Genomic DNA, 11,289 nt, shown 5'->3' on the forward strand with positions numbered 1-11,289 from the left:
GGGCCATCTCCTGGAAAAAATCTGAGCTTAACTGCAGCAGAATTATACAAGAGACCCAAACTGTGGGCCAAGCGCTCCAGTCCTAACCTATAATTTAAGATGTGGAGTCGCTGTTTAGGAATCTTAGTCAGCTAAATACAGGAAGGAGAAAGTAGGTACATTCCTGGGCTCAGAGCCTCCTTCACCAGAGCTCGGCACTCACACACAAATTCTTATGCAAGTTTCTAGAAGCCCAATTCCTTATTTCCATTTGCCTGTTTTCCGGACAAACTGGCAAGAAGGATTGGCTGAAGATGTTAGGAACAGAGCATAGAAAGCATGTGTACTGAAGGCACTGCAGGAAAGCACAGGTTGAGTTTACAAAGCCAGAGGATACGAGCCACACAAGGGTACATTCTTAGAATTGTTTAACCTTGTAAAAGAGAAGCTGTACTGTACACCTCTTTCTTGGAAAATGCAACCGCCAGCACATCCCTCTCTCTCAAACACAGGAAAATCTGGCTTTCATCCTCCGGAAGCATTGGCAGCCACCATCCAGGAAGCACAACCCAGCAAAGGGTTCTCTGCAAAAGCAGGTATAGCTGGGAATGGAGGCAGAGAGCAGAGCTGAGAGCCACAAGCTGCTATGCTGGCCCAGAAGTTTGCTTTATGTCATGCAGTGTGTTGCCTTGGAAGGTGGAGGACAACAAATATGGATTCCTAGAGAAGATGGGGGGAATGGTGACACTTGTGGCCTTGTGTCACACTGTGAATGAGCATCAACAAGGGATGCCTTTCTCCTCTAACCTGATGCTCTATCAGTGGCCTAAAGTGTGAGGTTTGTCCGTACAACAGAAATTAGATTGCATAACTGCAGATTTAGCATTTCTAGAATTCCTCTGACGTTGTTATTCTAGCATTTAGCCGAAGCTGTCTTTAGGAAAGCTTTATTATTGTAGCTGGCAGAAGTTGCTGGAGTTATTTTTATCGCTTGATTGCAGAATCCTCAGTTTTAGGATCGCTGCAACTTTTCACTTGATGCAAATTCAGTTTATGCAAACTGAAGCTAAAGAGCTGCCTTTCCTCTCTGCTGGCAGCTAGAGGATTAAAGCAAACCAGGCAAATGATGTGCACGTGGGTTCCCATGCTTGCAGTGCTAGTGGAGTGGACTGAGAAAGTTTCCTGAAGAGCTGGAGGACACAATAGCCTGCTGGCAGGCCCTGGAAAGCATGAATCTAACTGGAAGGGTGGATGTTATCAAAACAGCCTTCAGACAAGAAATGCAATCACAGGGATGTGTGAGGTACAAGCGGAAGGCAAAGCACCAGCTTGTGCAATAAAAGAGAAGAAAAGGTTGCCAGTAGTTCTTCTGCTTCGTTCCCTAGAGTTAAAGGGGAGAGGTTTCTGGCGCCAGTTCGAAGAAGTGTTTGCAAAGGCAAATGTAAAACTTGGGGAATTCCACCACCTAGTTAGCTGAACCAAAAGCAGTCAGCTTTGATGAAGCCTAGAGAGGCATTTTCTGCACAACGTTTTCAAGTTTTGACAAATCTGGCCTCTTAGGTCAACCAAAGAGACAACCCAGATGTTGGCTTCCCACAAGAGCTGCAAGAACATGCTTATGCTGTTCTTTGGAGGACTGTGGGGAATCAGGGACACATGGGAGTGGACAGCCATATTTAACGTATGGAGTCAGTCTGGGACATTTTAAAAATGGAGCTTTGCCTGGAAAATTGGGCTTTAAATGTGCTTGCCAAAAAGCGTATCTCTCAGTTGCGGTAATTCCGATTACTCACTCATAGGGGTTCAGCTTTTCCCCTCTTCAATAATGCCAGTGATTCCCTGTCCCATCTTCTGTAAAACAATCTTAACTTTTATTTAGATAGGAGGGCTTTCCCTGTGGCTCTTCCACAGGGTTAAAAAACCCAGTATGTTTAGAAAGGCAGAGGAAAAGACAAGAAAAAAATTACTATTTTTTTGGTGTCAGTATTTGGCCTTAGTATCATTGCATTGGTAACAGCTAGCTTTGTAGTTTTTGGAAGAAGGTTGTATTGAAACAGCTATAGTCAGTGCAGTACACAGCTATGGAATGGAAAAGATCTGTTCTCTGTTTGGTTACTTTTCAAACAAGAATCTTGTGACTGGGTTTGAGTAATGCTACTGTCCTAAAAGCTTATCTGGATTAACCCTCTATTAATTTTGGATCTGGACTGATTGAACACAACTCTACCTTATGTCATAGCTGGACGTGTACCTTGGTGGGTGATGCTGGCACCTGATATCCACCATCCAAGAGCTGTACTGACCTCCAGACAAAGTTGTCATCTCCTAAATGTCACACTGCTCTGAGAATGTTTTCCTCTGGAGCGCTCTTGCAGTGTCCAAGTCTGCATGTCTTGGTACCATGTGTTTGGGAGCCAAATGACGTGGTGCCAGGTGGGCTGTAGGAGCCAGGTCACCTGCTTGGAGTAAGCAGGCATCACTACACAAGGCCAGGCAATTATCTGGCTCTCAGAGGTTTCATTAGTAGAAGTCTTCTGCTCTGCAAGGGTGTATGTCTCTTGGTCCTGGAGTAGTCTGAAAGTGTTTTCACGTAGCAGCTGAGATGCCAGTATAGGTTGGAGGTACTATCTTTTTAAGAAGAGGGTTTTTTTGGAAGGCTTATAATTTAAGGCATTCTCAGGTGGTAGGGGCGGGGGGGGGAAGAAAGAAGTCATTCTAAGCACAATCTACTCCTCAGAGCAAACTAAAAAATCCCCCATTTTCCAGGACTAGCAATTTTGTGACCATTTTGCTCAGAAGTCCTCCATAGGTTAATGAAATATGTAGCTAGAAAGCTAGTCTTTCATTCATACTCATCTACAATGCTGGGCCCATCCTCATTAGAAATTTTACATTTTGACCACTTCAGTAAGTGCAACTTTTAGTCTACCACACGTGATTAGACACTGATTGTGTTCACAGCTGGAAACAGAAGCCATTGGCACAAAGTAGAGATTAGTAATACTGTGAATTTGTTTTCTATTAAGCTTCACAGGTTTCACAGAAATGAAGAACTGCAGAGACTTCAGCAGAGAATATATGTGGAGGTAAATGAGCATTTTGCAAATTCAGCAGTGTCTTAAAGCCATGGGGTTTGTGCAAATCAAAGTAATAAGAACAAAGCTTGTGTCCTCAAGAATGTTAGGGACAAGAATCTTTCCTCCAAATTGACAGAAAGCAGTAAGTCATTTTGCCAAATCTGACTTTAAAATTTGAAATTAATGGTTAAAGTACAGTTCTTACACAAAAGCTAGAAGTTCCAGAGTCTGTCATGTTTCAGAACAAAAGCATCTACCTTTTCTAATTACCTGTTTTTTCTTAGGGTTTTTTTTGTCTTAGTTTTCCTTTCTTAATGAGATAAAGATACAACCTTGCATTTATGAAAGCCAAAAATGTTCCATTGTATAACGCGAGATTACAGAGAAGTAGCAAGAATTGAGGCATCAAGAGGTGGCTGCACACAGGGGAGGAGAGGTCAGTGCTAAACACCAAGAAGGCAAAGTGTTGAAGACACAGAAATGGAGAAAGACTGCTCCAGTGGCAGAACAGAAAAGTTGTATGGCAGAGGAGAAAAGGAGAATGCAAGATAAATGAGCTCTGCTTTTCAGAGGCAGTAAGCATGCCATTAAAGCATACATGAAAGGGATCTTTAAAATGTGTCATGCAACACTGAGTTTTTAAAGAAAGGCATTTATGAAATCAGAACTTGTTGGAGACCCTTTAGATTATTCTTCTAGTCTATACCCTCATCTCTTTGCTATAAAAAAATCCAATCTGTGAAAGCACTATCTTATTTGTGGAAGGATTTATCTTATTTCCTGGCATATTTTCCATCTCTGTAGCAAACAGCAGGGATGGATTAAGGCAATACTACAGCCCAGAGACACTACAGTGTCTTGAATCCTCACACAGGCTCCTGCCCAAGAGCCATATTGTTCTGCTGCCCGCTAAAAGCTGATGCCTGCCACTCCACCTCCTCAAGCCATCTGGGGATCAAATACCTAGGCATCCTGCCTTTATCTGCTCTTGGCAACTGCGTCTTGCCAGTAACTGACTTAGTAGAGGAATAAGGAATAAAAACTGAGAGATTAATCAATGAGAGCATCACTCAACACCAGGATGCCAGCCACCGAAGGAAAGGCATGCCATCTGCAGCCTGTGCAAGCAGAATCACCTGAATATGGTTTAAATCCTTCAAGCATGAAACTAATTGAGTCACGACTTTGTGAGTAATCTGGCTACAGATATTTGGGTTCAGGACAAATATTGTTCAATGTGAAGGCTGGGCTGAGTTTACTAACAGGCAGGCAAGGAGCCCTCTGGGACACATAGCAGATTAGGCACAGTTGTCTTCCTGGGATGCCGTAATTTATCTCCTTCCCTTCTGCCCTTGACTCAAGTGTACAAATCTCCATTTAGAAGCACGGTTTTAGGATATCCTCAGACACCAAGGGAACATAAGGCTACCCTCTGAAACATCTCAGAAATCCCAACCCTGAAAGACCGCATGTTGCTACGTGTCGGGTAGCTGTGGCTCTGCCGCTCCAAAGCCCTCCCTGAAGACAAGAAGAACTAGTACTGCATGAGGTAATACTGCAACTTAAAAACCAAATGGCTTGAGAAAGCCAGTGGTGGTTACTGAAAGGGACTCTAAAGTGCACAGTGTCCTTTGGAAATGCTGGTCAGGGGATATGGCCCAACAACTTCAAAAAAAATTACTTTGTTTTGGGAGCTTTATTCTCTTCTTAAATTCAAGGCATAAATATGAGGTTCCATAGCCAAATATCCCAGCTGACTCCACAGATCTGTTCAAATCAGGTTCTCAATACTTTTTTATGGGAGAAAAAGGCAAAATATTTCCCTGGCCTACTTCTGTGATGATTTTATGTAGGTTCATAGAGATCGTTTCAGTAGAGAGCTAACTTCCGACTCAGTACTTGCTGAGTTCAAACACATATTCATGTGTAATCATTCACATTAAATGGATTGAGGTATTTTCTTTACATATTTATTTTACTAGCATGTCATGGGAAATAAGCTAAGGCTGTAAGAACACTTGGATATTAGGGCAGTCCCTGCTCTTACCACTGCCTCTCTCATCTCTTTCAAGAAAAAATCTAGAAGCCAAGTGGGAGGTTTACCTCAGGAGGAAGACAGTTAGTTGTCTGAGTTAGAGGAGAAATTTATAGAGAAAAGATCAAGAAGTAGAAGCCTTTAAGATCAACACTGTCTGCAGAGATCTCAGATGTCACTTCTCCCTGGTACTCTCAATACATGCTCTATTCTGTAGCTTTGGGTCAGGCCAGGTGACTTTCTTTACAAGTCACTTGAAATCATTGCTGTCTCCAGCCGATCATGTTTTGGAAGCCAGTGATGACCAGGAGGAAAATGGGGAATTAAATTGTGTGTAATGCCTCCCTTGCTGCAGCTGAGAGATCCAGATCCCACCATGGGGACAAATCACTTATTATCTCTTTTGACTTAACAGTAGCCTACAGCAGCTCTGAAGGCAGGCAGCCTGCAGCAGGGGTGCAGCCAGCACCGTTAAGAGTGATTGAAATAGTTTGTGCATGCACATCCTTGTGTGAGGAACTTTTTGGCATAAACGATCCTATGAGAGCACTAGAAGCTGTTAGACCTGTACAAGGAAAAGTTACTCTGTTCAGCTTCTATCTTGGGTGTAAAAAGTAATTCAAGGTGCCAAAACAGTGTTTTTACTTATGCAAGACAGATTTTTTTACTTGGTCACTCAGACTGGATACAGGAGCCCTGGATGAACTTTTCCTCTTTCCCTGATTCAAACCAGCAATTTCTTCTTAAACAAAACCCAGACTGTCTGGGCACTCACAAGGGTTACTTTGTGGTAGTTAAAGATTTGGGGAAATGGGTCTCTCTCCCTCCTGGCTAGAGGCCATACCAAGTTCTTCAGCATCCAGAGCTGTGGGGCTAGTGGGCAGTGTGTTTTCCCATGGGGAGGGTGCTCCTCCTGCTCCAGCCTGTGCGTGTTTCTTCTTGCCTCTCTCTAGCTATCACATACCCCACGATCATGTTATATCCCTGAGCTGTGTGATATGAATTTAATCCCCAGAGGCTGAGTGGAGGACTGAATCTGGTTTCCCACCACCCATGTGGATTTCCTTACCAGCGGGCTATTCAGGGAAAGGCAACTGCTACCTCCAACTGCTTTAATAATTCTTTGATTCCTCAGCTTGTACTGCCAGTGCCCAAAATGAAATGCTTTGCCATTTGTTTTGCCTGAAACTATTCCACAAAACTGCTTCCAATTTATGAATGGATTTGGCTACCTCAGAACCTCATTTTTAGCTAAGTTGCAACTTGCCAAAAGCCCTCACCCAGTGCTATTCTTGAGTGCTTTGCCCAATCTTATGTTTCAGAAGCAGCGCCTGTGTACAGTGTGGTTGCTACAACCTTCCTCCAAGCCCTGTCCTCCCTCAGTCAAAACAGGAAGGTAGGAGAGGAGCTGCGGCCAAGGCCCCTTGACCTTCCAGGGAAACAGCAAGTATTTATGTGGAGACACCGGACTGATGATCTTAGCTGTGTTGACAGGGATGAGTTATAAAGTGAAGCAGGCATAAGTGCAGTTTTAACGAGGCATAGGATTTCCAGGATTTAGGAGTGTTTTTAGCACCTTTACCCTCTAAGCCTGCTCATCCCCACATGCCATCAGCTTCTAGATGGGTACCAGTACCACTTGATGGGCGGAGCTGGGAACTAAGCATCAATGCTGGGAGGTGTGGGAGCCCAGGGTGGGCTGATCTGGTTCTGCTGTAGTGCAGGGCGATGCCACAGGCTCATCAAGGGGGCTGTCCTCCTCTACCACCCTCCCTTGTGGGGCTGCCCTCTCCCTCCTCCCCCATCTACTTAATACCCTGGAGAATTGGGTCAACGGCTTGGGGGCCCTCAGGGAGGGAGAGCTGGACACGGTGCATCTGCTGGAGCCTTGGCAGAGCCACTCCTCCACATGTGGGGTTTTGCCAGAAGGATCCACAGAGCCAGACAGAGGTAGAATTGGCCTCTAATTTTAAACGTCTGGAGTGCCTTGATAGTCCTGATTCACTGTTCCCACTGTGGTTCCCATCCAGACCCATGAGAAGAAGGGATATTTGGGAAAGGAAAGAGAATAGGGGAAGGAGTCAGTGACTGAGATTTCCAGTTTTTCACTGCAGTCCATCCTGGCTAGGATAAATAGCCTAGTTTATATAGTCAAGAATCCAATACAACTCACAGATGTCCTTCCACATGTGAAGGAGAATGTAAATCCAAATTGAAAGCACTGAAATCTGCACCAAAAAGAAAACTAAGCTTTATAGTTATATAGCTTTAAAAATAAGGATAGGGAATACCAATTAAAGCTGCCAAAAAAAAATTAGGTTCTTTTCTTGATAAACAACCCAAATTTATGACTAATTCCATGACCCAGTGAAGACTCTTTTCTTTTGTTAGCAGATGAGCTGATAGCCAATGGATTCATTGTACTTTCTTGCTGTGGTAAAGAAAAAAGAAACCCCCAACATTGCACTTTTCAGTCTCAAAGAATTAGCTGAATTGTCATCCTGACCTCCATTAAATCAGAAGAAAAGCTCTGTTACATCTAGAGGGAAAAAGCATTCAATTAAAATGAATCGGATTATCAAACAGACTTTTCCACAGTGGTCCAGCTCTGCTCCAGTTGACTGATGTACTACACTGAGTCAGTAAATTCATACAGGGGACCAAATTTCAGTCAATAGGTTTATTTTTTGTTCAGTGTTTCACAATCAGAGAAGCATGACTTATCTCCCAAAGTCGTCTTTGGGAGAACAATTAAGTTATTTAAGATGAGCAAGGCAAGCTGCTGACACATTTCAGTTTTGAAGGCACTGCTGTTCAGTTTATCCAGACAAAGCCTGAAACGTGAAAGCTGGCCTCCTGCCTTTGTTTTCTTGTAACCGACTGCCGAAGAAGCAGATTTCCCTGCTCCATGGCTAACTAGATTTGCCTGGTTTGCTTAACCAGTGAGCACATTCCTGCACTTCAGGAAGAACACTCCGGACTCATTACAAGCTACTGGGCTACAGCACGACATTGAGAAAACAGATTTGTTTTGGACAAGCTGCTCTGATGTGGAGGTGCCAGGGTGAATAACCTTTGGAAAAAAAAAAAAAAAAAAAAAGAAAAACAACAAAACCCCCAAAAACCTGCCTCCAGGAACAAGATGAATAATCTGACAAATGAATAGCTCTGTATTTTATATCAAAGCACAGAATGACTAGAAGTTGTGGAGATCTGACTCATGAGCAGAAATAGAGTGCTGGGGACGGCTTGAGCCGTTGCTACCACCGGCTGCCTGCCCCCACCGCTGGAGAATGGGTGGCTCAGATGCTGCTTCTTAAGCAATTCAGCCACAAAAGGCTACAGTTGAGCATTTTCAAGGAAACGTGTCAGCGCTAGTTTTTAGCAGCACTCGTTAAGATAAACCTTGAAACGGTCCCGAGTTGCTACAAAGCCTTTCAGCTCTTGAGGCAGGAGGAACTGGACAGACACTTTGCCAGGCATCCCGGTGGAAGTCGCACCAGGCATAAATCAGTACTCAGCAAAGCAGCTTGTCCTAGCTAAGTGGCACTCCGCTGCCACGGCAAGGTGTTGATAGAAGCCTCCTCCCCGCCCCCTTTCCCAACCCTCTTATCAGTAAAGCAGCCTTTTTGAGATGGGCAAATTTTAAGCCCGTGACCTATTTAAACGTCCGGTCCCATCACCGACCAGCAGCGCAATTCTGCAACAACTCCCGTAGCACTCTGCTGCTGTATTTCCCCAGCTGCTCTCTGTGACAAGTTCCCCGCCTCAAATAGAAGCCCTAATCCTAGTGTAAAGCTCCAGCCTTGCACCTTCAGATAAACATACATTGTTTCACCTGGTCTTCTGCGAAAATGAGACTGTGGCAAGGGCCTTATCACTGCTGCTTTCTCTACCTCTTCTCAGCTCCTCCTCCCACCCGTAACTTTCTAACGTGTTTATCATGCAGAAAGAGAAAGACAGCTCAGAAAATCAAACTCCTACAAACGCGGGGGGAGGGAGAACGGGTGGTTGGGTATGTGCACCCATCCCCACTGAGGGTACAGTTACACAGCAGCTTCAATTGCTCTAAATTGGAGTTGCCGTAGCAATGCCTGCCCTGCCTGCATCATCCTGTCCTCCCCACCTTCTGTCAGCAGAAAACAAAGGAGGTACATGTGAAAAGCAAAAAGTCACTACCTGTGGCTGATTCTTCTGAAAACCAGCCCTACCTAAAAATTATTCATTTTGGTTGGTTGAGCTCCATACACAGGTCACTTTGAACCAAACCGAGGATGAAGGAAACATCAGGATTTTGCAGGATAGGGGTAAAAGAAGCAGCACTGTTGCTCTGTTGATTTTAGGACAACTGAATTTCTGTAGAATGAATTCTTAGCAGGGTTATAGCAGTGCTGAGAAGCTGTCTCCAAAAGTGGAATTCCCATCCACCTCCCCTCTCAGCTCCGGCAGGTTACTTGCCGCTTTGGGCTCCCTGCCTGAACCTTGGCCACAGCATCGGACCACGGCTTGTCCCGGCTGCAGGTGGGAAGTGCAGCAAGGCAGGAGCCCTGCTGCTGCATGTTTCTTAACTTAAAACTACCGTAAAATTGCAACTCGAGGGTTAGGGGCACAATACAAAAGTATGGAAAGAAATGCTTCAAGTTCAATCAGAGCTATTTTGTCTCTGAATTGCGCAACATTCTGCTTTGCTACATTAAAACTCCTGTTAGAGACCTTTAATTTTGTTTCGCTAACCATTATTCAAAGAATGCTCTAGCTGAAAATATCTCCAGAAAGCCTAGTGATGTGGGGGATGATGACCAGCCTCTGAAGTTGTGAATTCCAACTGATTCACCCCATGTGAACCAGCGCTGTTGTCCTGGGGATTTCTTGCACTCTGTCGGCATCACTCAAGCAACAGTGTTTTTTGAAAATCTTCAGCACCGTTATTTATACACCATAGTACGTTTAGCGGTTCGCAAATGGCTTTAATCAAGAGTTTTCTTTAAAAAGGTAATTGTAAATACCTGTGGTATATGGAGTCAACTGATACTATTACACAAGAGGGGTCTGGCCACGATGCCCCTTTTCCACCCCTTCAAACAAACAAATATCAGGCAGTTTAGGAGAGCTTTATAAGGCAGTGGCTAGCGAATTGCGTTTGCGCTCCCAGGTGCGCAGAGGGAAGAAGCATCAGGTGTGCTTCCATAGCCTCCACACAGCCGACCAGCTACGGTTAGACGGGATGCCTGCCCAGGACACGCAAAACCGAAGGATGCAGAATATTTGAAAGTGGTTTGGCCGCTGGCAGTCAGCTGTGGGAGCCGCAGGAATCAGAATGCAGGAATTTGGGTCTTTGTTTCAGGAACATTCCTTGGAAAGTGTCGAGGCCAGCTGCAAGACGGTCCGAAATCCCTCATCTTATCTACGGTCGGCGCAGGGAGCTACCCGGGGGACCCTGCGGTACCGTCCCTCCCGGCTCCGGGAGACCGGGGGCTCCCGGCCGGCTTGCCGGGGAGCCGGCGCTCGCTGAGGGTCACATCCCTTCCCAACCCAGGAGTTGCTCTGCACCGCCCCGACCCCAGGTACCCCAGGACCGATGCGGGGCGGTGGGCGGCAGGGGCAGCTGCACAACACCGCAGGCTGGGCGGGATTTTTTTATTTCTTCCGATCTTTTCCTCATCTGCGCGCCGCGCACTGCCCGCTCTGCTCACGGGAGAGCTGGGGCTTTAACTTTGCACGGGGAAAGGAGCAAAAAGAGAAGCAGCCGGGACGGGAGGAAAGGAGGAAGGTAGCCCCTGTTCGGGGGTCCGCAGCGAGGGCGGCCGCCACCTGCCCCCGCCAGCGGCGCGGGGCGTCCCGGCGCCCCCGGACTTACTTTCTGGGGGTCGGCGTAGGTGCCCAGCCCCAAAAGCGGGATGCTGTTCCCGTCGCTCAGCGGGATGCGGTGGCTCTCGGCTGTAAGGTTCATCGTGCCTGCAGGTAGGGCCGCCCCGGACCTGGAGCTGACTCCGCAGGGGGGCGGGAGCCTCCGCTTCACAGCCAACCGCGGCCCCTGCGCTCCGGCACCCACCGACGGCTGGACGGAGCGGACCGGCGGCGGCTCTGCAGGGGCCGAGGTACAGACTACCCGCTCCCGCCGCCGGGGAGCGCCTTTTTGGGGGGCTGAGCCACGTGTGCCCGCGGCTGCCCTCCACCGCACCCCGCCGCGCACCGCCC

General features: G+C 46.5%; 1 protein-coding gene across 1 annotated transcript in view; it reads right to left on the reverse strand.

Moving 5' to 3' along the window:
* AKR1D1 (aldo-keto reductase family 1 member D1) overlaps positions 1–11,280 on the reverse strand; it is a 34,529-nt gene extending 23,249 nt beyond the window's left edge. The window contains exon 1 of the mRNA XM_064654777.1: positions 10,949–11,280. Within this exon, the coding sequence (XP_064510847.1) occupies positions 10,949–11,041 (93 nt within the window). The 5' untranslated portion in view covers positions 11,042–11,280. The remainder of the gene's footprint in view (positions 1–10,948) is intronic.
* Between the last annotated feature and the right edge of the window lie 9 nt (positions 11,281–11,289).

Source organism: Pseudopipra pipra, chromosome 5, assembly GCF_036250125.1.
Source record: "Pseudopipra pipra isolate bDixPip1 chromosome 5, bDixPip1.hap1, whole genome shotgun sequence".
Classification (NCBI taxonomy): Eukaryota; Metazoa; Chordata; class Aves; order Passeriformes; family Pipridae; genus Pseudopipra; species Pseudopipra pipra.